This window comes from Canis aureus, chromosome 32 (assembly GCF_053574225.1).
Source record: "Canis aureus isolate CA01 chromosome 32, VMU_Caureus_v.1.0, whole genome shotgun sequence".
Taxonomy (NCBI): domain Eukaryota; kingdom Metazoa; phylum Chordata; class Mammalia; order Carnivora; family Canidae; genus Canis; species Canis aureus.
In genome coordinates, this window is record NC_135642.1 from 27,565,649 (window position 1) to 27,585,256 (window position 19,608).

The 19,608-nt window shown below is 46.2% G+C and overlaps 1 protein-coding gene across 3 annotated transcripts in view; it reads left to right on the top strand.

The window, feature by feature from the left end:
• MYZAP (myocardial zonula adherens protein) overlaps positions 1 to 19,608 on the top strand; it is an 88,391-nt gene that overhangs the window by 32,158 nt on the left and 36,625 nt on the right. For all 3 annotated transcript variants that reach the window (XR_013370340.1, XM_077881246.1, XM_077881247.1), the window contains exons 6-10: positions 2,975 to 3,127; positions 5,706 to 5,831; positions 6,848 to 6,976; positions 12,331 to 12,410; positions 13,869 to 13,974. Coding sequence is in view for 2 of the 3 variants with exons in the window: in XM_077881246.1 (XP_077737372.1) it covers positions 2,975 to 3,127; positions 5,706 to 5,831; positions 6,848 to 6,976; positions 12,331 to 12,410; positions 13,869 to 13,974 (594 nt within the window). In the remaining variant the exon portion in view is untranslated. The remainder of the gene's footprint in view (positions 1 to 2,974; positions 3,128 to 5,705; positions 5,832 to 6,847; positions 6,977 to 12,330; positions 12,411 to 13,868; positions 13,975 to 19,608) is intronic.

Here is a 19,608-nt window from a genome sequence, read left to right on the forward strand (position 1 = left end):
CATCTGTACTCATTCATGGCAAGTAACTCCCAAAGGCTGTGAAGCACTTTTTACTAATTTAGAAATTATTTTGCAATAAAAGAAATCCTGTGCATTCCAAAGAATGTCTTTAGTACGAGGCAGGAAGGCAGAAGGATTCAGGACGCTCTGAATGTGCGTCCTCGGTCCACTTCAGGATTGCTCCCATGATTGAACTGCCTTGCTGGGAGTTCACCCCGCCAGTGCTACCCATTGTTCCCCTTCCAACTGAGTCCTGCATCTAATATGCAGATTAACTTGAAAAGGTTCAGAACAGCATTACATTCACCAGAAACACTCTCCCTTGGCTTTGGTTTCCAGATAGGCACACAACAGTTTCTTGCCTCTTCTCTAAATCCATTTGGCTCTTATTTTTTTTCCCTTCCCTAAAGGGTGCCGCAGCTATTATGTGTCCTTCCCAGTTCTATACAAATAACAGATAAATTTTCATGTTGAAATCCTCCACTTCCCCATGAGCCTGGTTTTCTCTGGTCACAGCTGTGAGGGCAGTAGTGCCAACCACAAAGCTAGATACAGCAGCGGGCCTGGGCAGGCATCGTGTTGGGATTTGGCTGGGAGGCCATTTCTGGTGGGGTCTTGGAGCCTCACCCCTTTCCTGATCCTTCTTAGTGCATGCTGGTTTTCCCCTGGCCCCAGGCCTGGCCCTGCTCTGGGTCTGGTGTGGTTTTCCCTTTCTTCTGCCATCAAGGGAGCTTGGCAAGGCTCCCTTTCCTTCTCTCTTGGGCATCTTTTCGCTCCTGGCCAAACAGTAGGAGATGCTGTACCTCACCTAAGTGCAGACCTGGTTGGTATGGGCACTGATTTTCTGGGTTCTCTTCCCCACCTGTACTTCTGACCTGCCATCCCGCTGGTGCTCCAGGCAGTGAGGTCAGCCATCAGAATAGGGTCAGCCATAACCCAGGTATCTGACTGGTTTCTAGTTACAGTCCAGTGTCTTGGCCTGGGGCAGACAGAGGAGCTTTATAATGAAAAGATTAAAAATTATGTTAAGGGGCACCTGGGTGGCTGAGTTGGTTAAGCATCTGCCTTTGGCTCAAGTCATGATCCCAGAGTCATGGGATCGAGCTCCGCATCGGGCTCCCTGCTCAGTAGGGAATCTGCTTCGCCCTTTGCTTCTCCCCATCACTCTTGCTTAATGCCAGTTAATATTGGTATGATTTAATGCTTTGGGTTCTACATGGTTAACTCCTCATTCATACAGAGAATGGCTTCCATAACCTGGAATTCTTATCACCGGGGACTGGGTTGTGTGTACCATCTACCACCTCCCCAAGTCACGTTCGACTTTCAGTTAGATTTGGAAACCCTGGGGTTGGACACATGTTCTAATGCCTATATCCTCTTTGTAGAGGATTAGTCTTTGAAGCTTCCTCAAGTCCTTAGCCTTCACTGTAGATAAAATGCCTCTGATTCCTAAACCTACTTGAATCAGGAGAAAGGATTTTTGATGGAGGTAAATAGACATTAACAAAAACACAGAAGCCATTTGGAAGCACAGAATCAGAAGATATTTGAGCTGCAAAGGGCTTTAGAAACCACCTGGCCCAATCACTCCCTCTCCAAGGCCCACTGGCTCTACAGATAGAACTCTTGTGCTCATGAACCTACATCTGGACCCAGGGTTCTAGTCCTGGCTCTACTGCTAGCCAGACACCTTGTTCAAGTCGTTTTTTTCTGCTGGCCTCAGCTTGTTTATCCATAAAACAGGGGGACTGGGGATCATCTCAGCAGTTCCTTACACTTCTGACAGCCTGTGAAATCAAACCAAGGTTCTGGTCTGTCAATAATAATGAAAATGGGATAGTTTGGGCAAGGGGAGAGGTCAGAGCCTTGCAGAAGTAAGAAGCCAACAATCTTCAGATTCACTTGAATTTCCTGGCTGTGATATGGTGCTTTTCTTTTCTCCTTTTCCATATTCTTTTTAACAATAACTTTTTAAAAAGATTTTATTTATTGTTCCTCATGAGAGAGACAGAGAGACAGAGACATAGGCAGAGGGAGAAGCAGGCTCCCTGTGAGGAGCGTGATGCAGGACTCGATCCCAGGACCCTGGGATCACAACCTGAATCAAAGGCAGATGCTCAAACACTGAGCCACGTAGGTGTCCCTAATTTAATCATTCTTGCTCCAGTGGATGGCCTGGAGCAATAATCAACAGGATTTTTTGCTTCTCAGGCACTTGTCTGAGTCACCAGACTCTGTTCCCTGGTACTTCTTCATTGCCACAGTTCTCTGCCTGGTAGGGGAAGGGGAAGCGTTTGCTGGCACCATCAGAACCTGAGCTGTGCTGTGGCTGTCCTGGTAGGTGGTTTCACAAGTACAGAAGGGACAGCCCCTTTAAGGAAAAAGGGGACTATCTCCATTCTACAAAACGTATGTTTTTATTTTTTTATTTTGTTGTAGGAATTTGAAAGATACAGAAAACACAGGGAAGGAAATAAATATCCTCCATAATCTTACCACATAGAGATAACCATTATTTGGATCTTGATGAAATTCATCCCAGTCTTCTGAAAACTTGTCTCTACATAAACACGTTTGAACCGATGCCTATACATTTTCCTCTTCAAAATGGGATTTGTTCTATCCTTACTATTTTCAAAACATAATTTTTCTTACATGAAATGATGCATTATTCCACTTTTCCTGGAAAGACTCCATTTTTGTCCATCTCCATCCATCCTGAGCAGGGGCAGGTGGTGTGGGCAGAGGCTGTGGGGTGTGATGTGGAGGCTTGCTGGCCCACCCAACTACAGAACCTTAGACCACTTGCCCATGGTGGGGGGCCCTCAGCCCCCCGGATACCAGCGTCCTGGCTTGCAGCTGCTTGACATCTCTCCCAATGGTTAATGGCAAAGGGATGTCCCGGTGCATGACTCTGGCCATGTTTTCTCACATCACCGGATCTGGTTTTGATTTCTTTTTATGCCACTAGAAAACTCTCGTGGATGTTACTCTGGAAAATAGCAACATTAAGGATCAAATCCGAGATCTGCAGCAGACCTATGAAGCATCCATGGGCCAGCTGCGGGAAAAGCAGAGGCAGTTGGAGGTAGCGCAAGTTGAAAATCAGCTGTTGAAGATGAAGGTAAAGTAGGAGACCGCGGATTTCCCCCTGACCCTTCTCTTCTTTCCCTTTCCTTCTCTCTCTTCCCATCATTAACAAATCCATCTCCTTTCTTCTGTTTTCTTGGTTGGCATTTCCCATACTTTTTGTGGCCAACTCCATAGGGCTTGGCTTGAAGGCACCGAGGGGGGTTCTATGTTCACTATTCCCAGTTCAGATTGGGATGCACCACAAATACCCTGAGAGGGCACTTCTGCCCTGGCCCCAGTGGCGTTAAGGGCTGCTGAGACAGTCATCATGGCACCACTGTCACATACTGAGAGGGTGGGGGGTTGCCCACAGGTCTGGGACTTCGGAAGACTTCACTGTTGAGATTTTCTCTGATGTCTCAAGGTATTTCTGGTTTGATAATAAAGAGCCTGCTGGAAGGTAATAAGGGCTCTTTATTATCAAGGGCATGCAGGAAGAAGATCCGTGGGTGACCGAGGACGCTGGGCAGTGGTTGAGTGGGCCAATGAGGGACAGGAGGGACATAGCCCTTTCTAGAAGTCTCTGTTTGCCATGGAAATGGAGTGCAGGACACATTGTGTGTCTCTCAGCTGATGATAATCACTGCTCAGGATATTCCATTTTGTGGCTGCTTGCACCAGAACCTCTCTAGTGATGAGAAAGTTGATTAGCACCAACAGAGACTTTTGTTGGATCTTAGAAATAAATGTCATGTACCCCATGGAGTTTGAAGTATACTTCCTTTATCCAGAGCTCACACATCACACACACAGAGCTCAGCTCTCTGGAAAAAGCAATAAGCTGGAAGGACGGGACACAGACCTTCTGCAGCATAAAATCAATGGCATGAGGTTCAAAGGCAAGGATGGGGCGTGGGCAGAAAGGGAGTACCAGCCACCTCCAACCTGAGTCCTGCTCACCCATCTGCTTTTTCTTTTCTCTTGAGCTGGGGCCCAGGGAGGCACTGGGAGGTCCTGGCTTAGTGTCCCCAGACCAGGTGGGAATGTTTCTAAATGCGGTATTTAGGAAAGCACAAACATGTGGAAAGGCTGAGTCCAGATTTCTTCTATGAGCTGAACTGAAGTCTCTCCTAGGTACTGTTTGGCCAGTGTGATTAATAGGACAGCTTTAACTCCATGTGGGCAACTTGTCTTCAAAGGCCTCCCCGCTTCTGTGACATAACAAGATTTTAAAATAATGTATACACATGGTGGGGTGCGGCGGGAGGGGAGCCATAGTATGAAAGGTAATGCAGAAATATGCCCACACCATTTTACATTCCCCCCAGCAGTGTGAGAGGATTCTGAGGTCTCATATCCTCACCGACACTTTGTTACTGCCTCATTGCTCATGGCCATCCCAGGAGTGTGAAGTGGTATCTCTTTGTGGTTTTGTGTTCCCCGATAAGTGATGATATTGAGCATATTTCTTGTGCTTAATGGGTCGGTATATCTTCCCAAAGAAGACATCTATCAGATCCTTCACCCATTTTAAAATTGGATATTATTGAATTGTAAAAAATCTTTATATATTTTGGGCACAAGTTATAAGATATGTGATTTGCAGATCTTTTCTCCCACTCTCTGGGTTGCTTTTCACGTTCGTTGATGGCATCCTTGAAGCCCAGAAGTTTTAATATTGAATACTGATAAGGTCTTTCTGTTTATCTTTTCTCGTGTATGCTTTTGGTATCATATCTGAGAAACTATTGCCTCACCAAAGGTTGCAAAGATTCATCTTATGTTTACTTAGAGGAGTTTTATAGTTTTGTCTTTTACGTTTAAACCTTTGATCTATTTTGGCTTACTTTTTGGTAAAGTAAGAACATTAGGTGTCTAATGTTCTTTTGGGTGTGACTATCCATTTGTCCCAGCACTGTTTGTTGAAAAGACTATCCTTTTCCCGTTGAATGGTCTTGGGAGGTAATTTCTTGAAATTTAATTTTTTTGGTAACAGATAAACGATTTATTTGATTCAGAGTCAAATCTACAAAATAATATATCCAGAAATAGAATATCGGTACCTGTAATACCCCCTTTCGTCTCTTTTTAAAGATTTTATTTATTTATGAGAGAGAGAGAGAGAGAGAGAGAGAGAGAGGCAGAGACACAGGCAGAGGGAGAAGCAGGCTCCATGCAGGGAGCCTGACGTGGGACTCGATACTGGGTCTCCAGGATCACGCCCTGGCCTGAAGGTGGCGCTAAACTGCTGAGCCACTGGGGCTGTCCCCCCTTTTCATCACTTACTCCTTCTTTTCTTCAACAGATAGACCTTTTAATTTTAAAAATTCAACTTAAAAGTGGCTAAATTGGGGGACAGGGCTGATGCTTAGGTACATTTCTGTCTTTTTGAAAAATTCGCTCACGTGGAGGGTCCTTATCCTGGTAACAGAGTGTGAAGTCCTGCTTTCTCTTTCTCTACGCCTCTACTCCCCTATCCTTCTTCCCACCATCCTCCTCCCCTTAGTTCCTGCTGCTTTGGTCTCCCGTCTCCGCAGAAGAAGCCTGGTTGGTGGGTTCACCACTGCGTGGCAGGTGCTGGTTCCCTGGAACCTGCAAAAGCCAGAGCTCTGAAATGAATGTCTCTGTAGGTGGAATCCTCCCAGGAAGCCAATGCCGAGGTGATGAGAGAGATGACCAGGAAGCTGTACAGCCAGTATGAGGAAAGGCTGCAGGAGCAGCAGCAGAAGCACAATGCCGAGAAGGAGGCTCTGCTGGTGTGTATGCCCTAGCTGCCCACGAAGAACTGGGGAGCGTGTGGTCCATGAACGTTGGTGAGGTTTAGGTAGTAGCAGGGTTTCTGCTTGGAGGGGAGTCTGCTTTCTCTAACATGAGTGAAGGTCAAGGTTTATTCATTTGCTCGCTCATCCCCCCACTTTTCCCTCCCGCCCTCATTCATGCCCCCCTCCTTGCTCCAGATAACCACCAGTCTCTGCCTCTAAGTACCTCCTTTTCTCTGGCTAGATTTGCCATTTGCCAGTCTTCCAGCAGATCCCAGGCTTCCATGCAGCTGTGCCCTTTCTTCCTCCATTTGCTCTTTACCTGAAATGCCCTCCTTCCCTGTCCCTGCACCTTCCCAAGAACGTGCAAAGCCCTGAAAATGCCACCATCTCTGAATAAGTCTTTGCCATTCATTAGAAGTGTCCTGTGTCTTTGGGAAGCCCATGTTCTCTCTCCGCTCTTCGCTGTGGCATTCTAGACCTCACCTGTACATCTCACATCCCGGCTTTGGTAGGAGCGAGTGTAAGATCATTGGAGGCAGGGAGTCCTTGGCTGCCTTCTCTTGTGTTCTTAAAGCTCTATAGATGTGCTGAATGGCTGACCGACTTGGTGCTTTGCAGTATGGGAGAAGGGTAGAGGCATTCTGCATTCAGTTCCAGATGTGGCCCTACTTACCTTTATATTATTGGCAAATACACTGACACTTTGAGCATCCAGTCAAGGGAGAAATAACATTTGCGGGCTTGTTTTTTAGATATAAGGACTCGGGGGGTGGGGAGAGGAGAAAAAATAACTAGGCCCATTAAAAAGCCACACGACGTTTCTTTATTTGCAGGTGAGAACTCGAATCATGGGAGTTGAGTTCATGATCTGAGTTCATGACACTTCTCAGCCCCAAGAGTATGTTTTTAGAGAGATGTCACGATTTAGCAAGGCCAGCGCTATTTGGACCCTCATTAGCAGCCTAGGGACTCCACGCCTGTGCTGAGAACAGAGTGTGTTTCCTTTGCAGGAAGAAACCAAAAGTTTTCTGAAAGCTATTGAAGAAGCCAATAAAAAGATGGAAGCAGCGGAGATCAGCCTAGTGGAGAAGGACCAGAGGATTGGAGAGCTGGACAGGCTGATTGAGCGCATGGAAAAGGTAACAAACACTGCTCTGGGCCCAGACTCTCCACATCCCTGCAGTCCTGGCAGGCCCGCAAAGGTGCAAGGAGCCTTCGGCACCCGTCTTGCTCATCCCTCTAATTTGTGATTTCAGCAGGAAACAACAAAGCCATAAAATGGAGTATGAGAAGGTCTGACAAAGTTCTCATCTTTCCTATAGTAACTGTTTTGGTGCTTTTTTTTTTTTAAAAAAAAAAGATTATTTATTTAGGTATTCATGAGAGACACAGAGAGGCAGAGACACAGGCAGAGGGAAAAGCAGGCTCCCTATGGGGAGCCCGATGCAGGACTCAATCCCTGGACCCCGGGATCACGCCCTGAGCAGAAGGCAGACACTCAACTGCTGAGCCACCCAGGTGCCACTATTTTGATGCTTTATTTTTTTTTTTAAGATTTTATTTCTTTATGAGAGAGAGAGAGAGAGGGAGAGAGAGAGGGGCAGAGACACAGGCAGAGGGAGAAGCAGGCTCCATGCAGGGAGCCCGATGTGGGACTCCATCCCAGGTCTCCAGGATCACGCCCTGGGCCAAAGGCAGCCCTCAAGTGCTGAGCCACCTGGGCTGCCCCTATTTTGATGCTTTAAAAAACGTCCCATACATAGTAATTTATAAAAATGTTTTAGCATCGTTTCACTGGGGTCCCAAGCATGAAATTCATGGACTCACTGAGCAACCAAGCCTTATAGGGATAGGATATACTAAATATCGTATCGGTATCCTGAGCAAGCGTTTGTTGGGCAGGTGTCTGAAAGGTTGGCTTTTCTCTGACCCACCACATCTGTCAGCAGAGTGGAGGACCTGTGTTTTCTATGGGTCTGGGTAGCCTGGGGAAGGCCGGAGCTCAGCTGAGATTGATATAGGAGAGCTTGCTTCTTGTATCACAGAGTCAGAGACAATCTTTTGGACAACAGAGTGAGCAAAGCGATAGAAGTTTATTAAGCAGAGATACAGAGAAAGCTCTCAAAGGGAAAGGGGTCCCTCTGGGGGACAGGGTTGGGAACCTGTGGGAACAGGGTTGCCACTGAGGACTTTTATGGTCTGTCTTTTATGGGAAACTGACCAGGGAACTTGGTAAATTCTTTGTCGGTATCAGGGCGGACATTTAGAGCAAAGGTGGCAGATTTGTAACTATCATAATAACAAACAAGATGTTTTTTGTAAATATCATGAGCGCAAACAAGGGGTTCCCTTCTCTCTGGCTAATACCTGCTCCATAATATTTCTCTACATCTGGGATTTCTGTGATTACTTAGTAGCCATTAAAGGGGGATATTCCCCAACATTTTGGAGCTAGGGAGCCCGGTTTACTTTTTCTGTTTTTGCTGTCTTATTTCTGTTTTCTTGGGATGGGAAGGAGCCTGACTCTGGGGCCTTTCCCTTATCTTTCCCTGCCTAACGCCATCTGCCCATAACTCCTCGTTCCCACATCAAGATAAGGAAGCCAGTCGAGAGCAAGGGAGGAAGCAGAAATTAGAGAGAATGTGGACAATAGGAAGAAGGGGTGGGAGAGAGGAAAAAGAAAAAGCAGGAAGGAGGAAAAAGGCAAGGTGACCTTTAGCAGGTGACCGCTGACTTCTGGGGGAAGGGTGTTCGTTTAGGGGTAATGCTGTGCATGGTTCTCAGCAGCATGTGGTTCCGCTGAACAGCGGCCACCTGCCAGGACTGTGACATGAATACCCTGTAGCTCATGCTGACCACCCCCTGGCTGGTGATGAGCCAGGAGGAAGGACAATGTGTGCATGGCCAGCTCCTGGGCTTCCAGTGATTCTGAGAGATCTCCTTCCCTCTCGTGTCCACAACACAGGCTCCTCTATGGTGCCCTGATGAGGTGCGGTGTAACCAGGGCGGGAGTGGCATTAAAGCCAGTGCTCTGGAGCTGCGGAGCTTTGGGGGCTCCCGCCTTAGGTAATGTCTTTATCTGGGAGCGATATGAACAAAGTGAGTCTGCTACAACTTCACCTCTCTTCCTTGGGAAAACAGAATCCTCTCTTTTATTGAAAAGAAGAGGGCAGGGGCGCCTGGGTAGTTCAGTGGTTGAGTTGCCTTTGGCTCAGGTCGTGATCCTGGGATCCTGGGATCGAGTCCCATATTAGGCTCCCCAGAGGGAGCCTGCTTTTCCCTCTGCCTGTGTCTCTGTCTCTCTCTGTGTGTTTCTCATGGATAAATAAAATCTTTAAAGAAGAGAGCAAAGTGGCATGTTTAACATCAGGATTGGTTGGAGGTGGTTGTAGTGAAGATTGGGCAATGATGGCATTTTCTGGAACTTTAGGTGAGCTTTCTCCCCCATTCCCCCTGCCCTGCAACAGCAGAAGGTACTGGTTTGGTAAATGCTCCCTGCGGGTGACAGATTTTCCTGCCACGTACAGGTGCCAAGTGAGTGGGCAGCCTGGTTGGGGCAGGAAGCCACCTTATGGAGACTGCCCACGTGGTGGCTAAACATACAGGTTTTAGAATCAGATGGACCTAGGGTTTAAAACTTGCCTCTCTTTCTAGTTGTGGGCAGTTACTTGAGTCTTCCAAACAGAGTTTTCTCTTCTGTAAATGCTAGTAATAATAATTCTTAGGGCTTCGTGAGCAGTAAACGAAAAACGTCCCCACAAAGTGCTAAGCACCGTCCGTGCCTGGCATGTAGTAGAGACTCAAAAATGTGTGGCTCTGATTTTTACTTTGTTAGACTTATGTCAGTGTCTGCCCCTGGAGTCAGCTTTTTTTGGCTAGGCTTTTTTTTTTTCTTTTTCTTTTTAATAGCTTAGCTTCTTTGTACCCTTGGGATTCTGAAAGTAGAATTTTTTCCCCTGCTGATTCCCACGTGGAGCCTGTGTAAGAGGTGATGGGTGAGAGGCCAGGGAGGTGGTAAGGCCAGCCTTCCCTGCCGGCACTGATGTGACACACAATGTTCCCCAGGCCCTGTCGGCTTTTTCTGTAGTGAATGAAAATGTATTGTCCTTTCTCTAAATCTTCTTTTTCCATTTAGGCTAGAGATATGCTGGCTTTATTTAGCTAGGATTAGGTATTCCAATTTACTGCTCCTTCTCCCTTGGGGATACCTCGTTCAGAGCAGGAATCGTGCCAGATGTCTCACACACTATGCGAACAGCATGTCCGCAGGCACGAACTGTGGCAGTGTCGTATCCTGCTTGCGCCTATTTTTGGATTTTCAGAACACCTCTTTTTTCCTGATTGGTAAAAAATCTTTTAAGGAGTGTGATCTATCAGGGACCCTGCTGCAGAAAAGGTGATATTCTGTGCTTGGGCGGTGGTTTCATAGGCATGTACAAATGTAAGAAATTATTGGGTAGTGTACACTAAAGATTTGTTGTGCTTCAATTTAGAAAAAAAATTGAACACTTAAAGTGTGCTGGAAGTTAGGCCTTGCCCTACTCTCTGACAACTTTTGTTCCTGGAGTCAGCCACGGCGGGGGTCGGGGGTAGTGGGGGCTCACTTGTGAGAGGTCCATCGTGGTTATTTCAGGGCTGATACAAACTTCCAGCAGCAGCAAATGGAGTGAGAACAGGGGGAGCATTCTGCCCAGGTGGGCAGTAAGACTGTGTCTTTCTGGAGAGATTTAAAAACAAAAACAAAATCCCACTAAAAGTTGGTCTTCCTAAATCCATTAGCGATAATACACTCTTCCTGTCAGGGTTGACTGTTCTCCTGTCTCTTTGGTCTGTTTCTTGGACACCACTGCTTATAGCTTCAGAAGTTATGAGAGATTTTCAGAGGTTTGCCTTTTTTTTTTAAGAGTTTATTGTTTATTTATTCATGAGAGAGAGAGAGTGAGAGGCAGAAACACAGGCAGAGGGAGAAGCAGGCTCCATGCAGGGAGCCCAATACAGGACTCGATCCCGGGACTCCAGGATCACACCCTGGGCCAAAGGCAGGCGCTGAACCGCTGAGCCACCTAGACATCCCTAAAGGTTTGCTTTTAAAGAGTGTGTTGGGAGAATTTCTGAGAATAATGAAGAGGCACAGCGGTACTTAGGGCCTAAAGTGAAATCATCTCCTCCCAATTTAGTGAACGGGGTTTGATAAATTTAATTTTAAGGAAATCTATGACACCAACGTCTGTAATGTATTTCTAGAGCAGTTTTGGTTATGATGGCTGCTATGCTTTTATTAACGTTTTCCACTTTGTCCAAAGAAATAATTGTCCATATTCGTCTATTACTTTTTTTGGATAGATTTTTAAATTTGCATATTTAACAGAGGGTACAAATCTTAATGCACAGCTTGATATATGTGCTAGTTTTCCATTGCTGCTGTAACAAATTACCACTGTTAGTGGCTTAAAACATCACCAATTTATTCTCTTATAGCCCTGGAGATCAGGGGTGCTAAAATCAAGGTGTCGGCAGGGCTGGGTTCCTTTTGGAAGCTCTAGAGGGGAGTCTGTTTGCTAGGCCTTTCTAACTTCTAGATGCTGCCCGCATTCCTTGACTTAGGGCTCTGCAGCTTCAAAGCCAGCAGTGTAGCATTTTCCAGTCTTTGTCTTTCTCTGGCTCTAACAACTTCTTCCTCCTTCCAGAAGGGCCCAGCTGGATAATCCAGGATCATTCCCCCATTTTTAAGACCCTTAACTTAATCCCATCTGCAAAGGTCCTTTTTCTGTGTAAGGCAACATATTCACAGGTTTCAAGGATCAGGATGTGGACAGCAGTGGGGGATCACCCATTATTCTGTCACAGTACACTTTTACAAGTAAACATACCTGTGTAAATACCACCAGGTTACTGGGTGAATGTGGATATTTTCCAAATTCTAGAGGTTCTTTTCTTGATAATGCAGAAAATAATCAAGAATTTTGCAGTATCACAGGCTCCTGACTTAAGAGTATGGATTTTCATTTCTTAGAACTATAAATTCCCACAAGGTACCCGAACCGAAGTTGGAGGGATACTTATTTATTTATTAAAGATTTATTTATTTTTATTAGCACGTGCACAAGAGCAGGGGGAGGGGCAGAGAGAGAGAGAATCCTCAGGCAGACTCCCTGCTGAGCACGGAGCCCTGACAAGGGGTTCAGTCTCATGACTCTGAGATCATGACTTGAGCCCAACAGTTGGCCACTTAACCAACTGAGCCACCCAGGTGTCCAGTAAAAAGAAATCTTGGATGGCTTTATCCAGGATCTTTGTATCTTATTCATAAATATATCTGTAAATGCACACCAAAAGATTTGGCATTTTTGAGCTTTGTTTGGACTTTGGTGGGTGGATGCATAAACCCCGCTGGGAATTCTGTAGGCTTGAACCCACTAGCGCTGGAATTACTCTATATACATTCTCTGTCCAGCTGGGGACCCGATGATTCAGATATCGGTGTTTATTTTAGGAACGCCATCAGCTGCAGCTACAGCTTCTGGAGCATGAAACAGAAATGTCAGTGGAAATAACCGATTCTGACAAGGAAAGGTAAGATGCATGCCCTTTAGTTTATAGTAGACTTAGACGGTGGACATGCTGTGTTTTTATGAGCATGCCAGGTCCTTGCATTTTCCTTTATTTGGTCATCACTGTTACAGACTTCTACAAATTAAGTATTGGGCTGGGAGCTTCCACTACGGGGTCGGTTTCTTTAGGAGCTCACAGCCACATCTTGGAGCCCATGGCTGCTGGATAGTGTGGGGAACACACTGCAGACTGCCTCGGGTGCAGAAGTTCAGTCTATAAATGTTCTCTGTGACCTTCAAGTCCACAGGATGCACCTTGTTGATGAGAAGACTCATTAGCTGTGACTAATAACATTGCGATGGAAACTAATTTTAAAATGCCCTTTTTTTTTGTTTATTTCCAAACATTGTTTACTCAAACCTTACCTTGTACCCTAGCTACGGGCATAGAAAGCCTTGCATGGAAAATGCTGGAGCAGTACATGGTCTCCGCTAGAAATCAGAGGGCAGAGAGATCATGCATGGCCCTCTGGTGAAGGAAAACAAGGTTGGGATGATTTGAGCAATTTGAGCAAGTTACTTAACCTCACTGAGATTCCTTGCTTATCTGCAATCCAAGATTTCTTTTTAAAGTGGGGGAGGGGGTCACGGCGATGAGGGCAGTGCCCATCTCACTGGGTCATTCATTGTGAGGGGGTTAGGGGGCTTGCTGCCTGCCCTGTGGTATGTGTTGAAAAATGTCTGTTTTCCTTCCTCTCCACAAATTCAAACTTTGCAGTCTTCTGTAGACTTTAACGTAGCGCTGAGGGGGGTACCTGGCAGGAGCGGTTAGCTGACCACCAGACCCTGCGCCCAGTGCTCCATTCTAGTGGCTCCAAAGATCCCGTCTTCTGGTTCCTTTGGTTTCGCTGAACCAAGCAGAGTTAGAGGGTAGTTTGTATCATTTTAAGACAAAATTATGAAATGCCTCGGAAAGCAGCCCAGTCTCTTTTGATGTGGAGAGGACCTTCTCTTTCAACATGCTTTCCGGTTTCCCCAAGTAAATGATGTGTAGACAGCTACAGTTCCACACTTCCCAGCACTTGGCCACTTGATTTCGGATATTGTATTGTGTTGTGGTACTAGACTCCTCTCCTCCGTTTTCCACTCCAAGGCCTTTTGCCTATAAAGCATATATAGCATGATGTTGTACTAACTCCAGAATAGAGAGCCCCTCATTCTCTAAGTGGTGCCAAAAAACTTCGGTTTCAGTCCCTGGAAAGTAGAGTCATTGTCCTTATACAGGGTAAGCCTTCCAAGTGGGAGCTTGCAGAAAAGTCCTGTGTTCCTCCTGCAGTGGGGTGGTCCATCGATAGTTAATCCGCCCCAGAGACACAGAGAAGAAGGTGGAGTTGTGGCACTGTTCCCTTCAGCCGTGACTCTGTGCTGGTACTGCTGCTTTGGTTGAGGACTCTACAGCTTGCTCTTCTCTCTGTGTTAGGTATCAGCAGCTGGAAGAGGCATCTGCCAGCCTCCGTGAACGGATCAGACACTTAGATGACATGGTGCATTGCCAGCAGAAGAAAGTCAAGCAGATGGTTGAGGAGGTAAGCCCCCGTGGAAGGTCATGGGCTGGGATTGCTGCCTGTTGTGGCGACGTTTCAGCCCTAGAGCCAGATCTGACTCTCAGGTCAGTTTTCCATGGCTCCCAAGTTAACGTACTCAAGCCACGATCTTCATGGCCCAGAGGGAAATCTCCTAATCCCCACCCGTGGGCTGGTGATTATCCCTCTAATCAGATCACAGGGTTCCAGTGAAGAAGGCTGGGAAGCACAGTGCATGAACTCACTCGCTTTCAGAGGCAGCAGTTCCTCCAAAGGAGTGCCTACAGCTCAGGGGTCGCGAGGGTCTGACGAGAAAAGTTTCCTTTAGCTCAGGTCTCTGCACCTCCTTGCACCTGGCTGCTTTTCTCCCCAGGGACCGCTCCATCTTTCCTTCCTCGGTGGACAGGTGTCTCTTCCCATGCTCCTGTCTCCTCCCTCCTCCTGTCCCTTCTTCCCTCATCTTTTCGGTCTCCATCTGTCTGTGGGATGTTAGACCAAGTTCTATGTTTACTATATGCTCATAGCTTATGCGTTTGTTTTTCTAAATGGAAAAAAAACAGGTAAGTTGAACATTTATATTTCTGCGGAAGAACTTTAATTGAACCTTTGGCAGTGGAAAAACTGAAAAAACAAAACAAAACGTTTTCCTTATATTAAGCACTACTCTGAAGGGTTATCTATTTTATTAGTTAATTATTAAAATTAAAAGCCTGTCTACTAATAAATCACACACATGACAAAAAGAAGATTAAAAAAGATACCTATTTTATTAATCTCTAAGATGTTGGCAATATTAGTGGAGTGAGGTTAACGTCAGGGGATTGTGAGGTTGGAGGGATACTTTTTTCTCTTGTAGGATAAACACATACATTAGGTGAACTCTGTCACCTAAACTAGAAATCCAGTCATACTGTGTGGAATCCTGTAAGTCTTACATTGGCTCATCTGTGAGTCTCAGGGAGAAGAACAGAAGAACGAGGGGCCCCTCTGCACTCCCATTGCACACCCAGGCAGGAGCAGTAGGGATGGATAGATCCTGCTCCATTATCAACACTAGCTAGGTGTCAGGAGTGTGTTTCCCAAGGGAAAACATATCATCATCATCATCATCATCATCATCATCATCATTATCATCATCATCACACTTAGTATCTCAGGGAACTCTGGCTGTTAGGTCATAGCTTTTCTGCTTCTGAATTTCACAGGAAGTCTGGGGCAAGGCTACCCGTTTCCCCACATGCACTACATTTCTCCCAGCCCACCACAGGGAGGTGATGTACATTGCTCTTAGGTTTTATCTTAGAGAACAAGTGAACAAAGAAAGCCTTATACCGGTTGGCTTCTGTTTCAGTTACTCTCTGTAAGAGTTTAAGATTGGGGGGCAGCCCTGGTGGCTCAGCGGTTTAGCACCGCCTTCAGCCCAGGGCCTGACCCTGGAGACCCAGGATCGAGGATCGAGTCCTGCATCGGGCTCCCTGCATGGAACCTGCTTCTTCCTCTGCCTGTCTCTGCCTCTCTCTCTCTGTGTCTCTCATAAATAAATAAAATATTTAAAAAAAAAGAGTTTAAGATTGGTACCAAAATCAGAGATACTTCCTCAAAGGAAGAGATACTTCCTTCAAGTGGTTTAGGATTCTGTCTTCTAACTTCTGGAATATAACGGACATACCAATTTGAAGGGAGTAGGGAAAAATTGATACATGAAAATAGGAAAGCAGATAAAGATCACTGTCCATGTCTCGCTTTTCTACCTGTGACTTAATATCTCCCAAATAAGCTTCTCTAAATCCTGATGGTGTGGTCTAGAAGACACAGTCCTCAGAAGGAAATCAGAGGCTGAAATTTAGGGTGCTGTCGTCGGAGTGAGCACCACCTAGGGGCCAGCTGGGTTTCAACAGTGCATGGATTCTGGAAAAAAAAAAGAGACTTCTATTTTTTTATTCAAAATTTAAGCCACTACCTCAATCAGGTAGTAAGAATTGATGTGTTTGCCCAGTATTCCATGTTAACATACACCACAAAAGGACGGTTTAAAATCTCAATTGCTGCAGCCATTGATATGAATAGTTTTTTTTTTTTTTTTGAAGTTAGAAACATGGAAAAGGGACATTGACAGATGTACACATTTAGAAGAGCAGAGTCAGGTTGGAAAGTTGAGAGCTCTAGTGATACAGGGAATGGCCGAAGGACTTGGGGAAGATGTGGCCAAGGAGAGGCATGAGAGCTAAATTCACATCTCAGAATGCATTCTTGCTTAGTGTTGCATGCACAACCAGTCCAGAGCCACTGGGTGGCACTTGGAAAGAGGTGAATTTCAGCTTTTCATTTCACATGAAGAAAACATTTCTAACACTGACTGCCTTGGGGAGGTACTTAGTCCTTCCTTACAGGTCCATCCCTCATGATCCAGGAGTTGAGCTGGAAGCTCCTTATATAAAGAATGCTTTGCTTTTTACTAGGCTGTGCGATCTCAGCATTAGCATTACTTTGCATAATAAGTGCAATTAACAAATTCATAACCTCTGACTTTATTTTTTTTAAGATTTTATTTATTTACTCATGAGAGAGACACACACACAGAGGGGGGCAGCACAGAGGGAGAAGCAGGCTCCATGCAGGGAGCCTGACGTGGGACTTGATCCTGGGTCTCCAGGATCACGCCCTGGGCTGAAGGCGGCGCTAAACCGCCGAGCCACCCAGGGATCTTCCCTCCTCTGACTTTAAAAGAGGAGTTTATTTTTATCTGTGAATTCAAGTTGTCCAGACTTTTTTTTTTTTTTTAAGATTTTTATCCATTCATGAGAGAGAGAGAGAGAGAGAGAGAGAGAGAGAGAGAAGCATAGGCAGAGGGAGAAGCCCGGGATCACGCTCTGAGCCAAGGGCAAACACTCAACCACTGAGCCACCCAGGCATCCCAAGCTGTCCAGACATTGAGAGAAACTTGACCTAGAAAAAGAGGCAAACTTCATGTGTAGCAGACGTTAGGGACAGTTTTGCTTTCCTCACTTGAAGTCTGAAAGCCTGTCTGTGTGCTAGCTTCACGTTTCCCAAGGGTGGGGATCCAGCCTCCAACCACCGCTGGTGTCATTTTAGCCATAATGTCTATGAAGAAGCTTAGCTTACTGAAACGATGGGCTTCTTTTTTCAGCTCAACACTGAAAAAGGGTGTTACTGGGTTTCTTGGAATCCTTGAATGTTTAGCCATGTAATTCCTTGCACTTTTAGTAGGATATAATTTCTATATTATTATTATTATTATTATTATTATTATTATTATTATTAATTTAATGAATAAAAACTATCTGGCCTCAGTTTTGCAGTCCTTGGCCCAATAAGGACTTGATTTTCCTATGTGGGATGGTATATGTCAGTAAGGCCTTGTGCATGTAAGATGGGCTAATGACAGATCAAGGCAGGATGACCCTTTTGAATGAAGGATTGGTATGTCTTACGGGGTCAAATTTAATACACAGTGTCTTTTGTGACATGTGGAACCACATATCCCCAGCAGGCTAGATCTTTCTACTGAATTATATCCTCCTTTTAGAAAAAGATTTATTTTTTTATTTTTTTTAAGATTTTATTTTTTAAGAGAGAGGCAGAGACACAGGCAGAGGGAGAAGCAGGCTCCACGCAGGAAGCCTGATGTGGGACTCGATCCCAGGACCCCAGGATCACGTCCTGGGCCGAAGGCAGACGCCCAACCTCCGAGCCACCCAGGCGTCCCAGATTTATTTTTTTAGAGTGAGAGAGTGCACACGTGGCATGTGGGGTCAGGTAAGGGGTAAAGGGAGAGAGAGAATCCACAAGCAGAGCCTGTGCTGAGTGCATAGCCCAACGCGGGGCTCAATCTCATGACCTTGAGATCAGACTTTAGCTAAAACCAAGAATCGGACACTTAACTGACTATGCCACCCAGGCACGCTAAAATTACATCTCCTTTTGTGGTGGACATCAAGGGTTGGCTACCTCACTCCCATCACTAATTCTTCTAACTGGTTCTGGTTCTGACAAAAAAATAAAATCAGCCCATCTATGATCCTTCTAGACAATTCTGAGGGTTTACCAGAAAATATAGAGGGACTAAAAAAAAAAAAGCACTTGTGGGGAAACTCACTGATTTGTGGGTTCAGGAGATAAGCAGCAGTACTTCTCTGTGCCTGGGGCAGGTGTGGTCCTGCCTTCTCAGATCTTACCATCCGGTGTGACCTGCCTTTCCAGAGTCATTCTTGCGCATGGGCTTCTTTCTTCTGTTGAAAAGTTTCATTGGGATTGGAGGTCCTTTGTCTTGAGTCCAATTGCATCTTTAGCTTGCCTTTCGAGGAACCCAGAGATGGAGAGGAGCAAAAGGCTGAGCAGAGCCTGACGCTAGAGCAGTGGTGTCTGGGCACATCTTTACGTGTCCTCTCTTCTCAGCAGGCTTGTTCATACCTCCTTACCTGCTCTCACCATGGCCAGGCCCTGCCAACCAAAGCAGCTTTCCTACCGAGGAGGAAATTACCTGGAGGAAAAAAAAAACCAAATTCTTATTTGCCCTCAGAAATGGGAGGGGGGGGGTACTTATATTTTTGCCAGTAGGCAGTGGTATTATTCAGCTGACTACATAGTAATTTCAGAGAGAGCTCCTTGACCTCCTCCCTCTTCAACCCTAGGAGTGCTTTCGTTTCATCATCTCCTCCTCCTCCTCCCCCTCCCCATCCTCCTCCTCCTCCTCACTTCCTCTGTAGTCCTGTGGTCGGGATGGGTGAAGTGGTTCTTCCAACAGGAAGTATCTCACGGGGGTGTAGCGGAGGTGTTCTGGCTCTACACTTCTCTTTTGCGTAACGCCCTTCCACTCCCGCTTGTCCCGCTCTGTGATTTAGATGTTTAATGAGTGCAAAGGTGGAAGGAATTGATTTTCTCATTAGTGCTGCTCTGCTCAGGCTGCACATTAGAATCACTTGGGGAGCCTTAAAACACGCCAAACCTGGCAGATGGCGGTGGGAGGAAGGCTCTGGGGAGTGCAGGGGTTTGGGGTTGTTTTTTTTAAAGCTGCACGAGATTCCAGTATGCAGCCAGGATGGAGAAGCTGTGCTCCGAATTTCTAGAGCAGTGGCTTGGGTCTCCATGCGGGGTTTCCATGTGTTAGTATATCCAGCCAGCCTCCTTCACAAGCTGCGGTGCCTGAGGTGGAAAGCTGGTAGTGAACTTGGAGTGGAAGTGGCTCACGGGAAGAGTGCCATGGAGACTGCTGAGCAAGGCCGTGAGCATGAACATGGGACAGCCGGTCCGAGTGTGTGACCATCTGGTCTTGTTGGGGATCTAGCAGCCCCATCAAGAGAGGATGCTGCGACAGCTTACTCCTAATGCCAGACTGGCGTGGTGGGATGCAGATAAACTTCCTGGAGGCTCCCCAGATGCATCTAGAGAGATGTTCCCAAGTGGTAGATGACGCACACTTGTTAAATAGCTACTAGACAGACAAGTGATGGAATCCTTTCTGCCCGCTGTCCTTGGAAGCTGAGAACCTGCCCCTAACAAAGGGACCCGAAGGGGTTCTCCTGGATCCCCTTCCCTCTGTGCTTGTGGGTGCAGGCGTCTGGCTCACCTTGGTTTATATTCCCTCTGTCTGCACAGAAGACCTTATTTGCGGTCCCC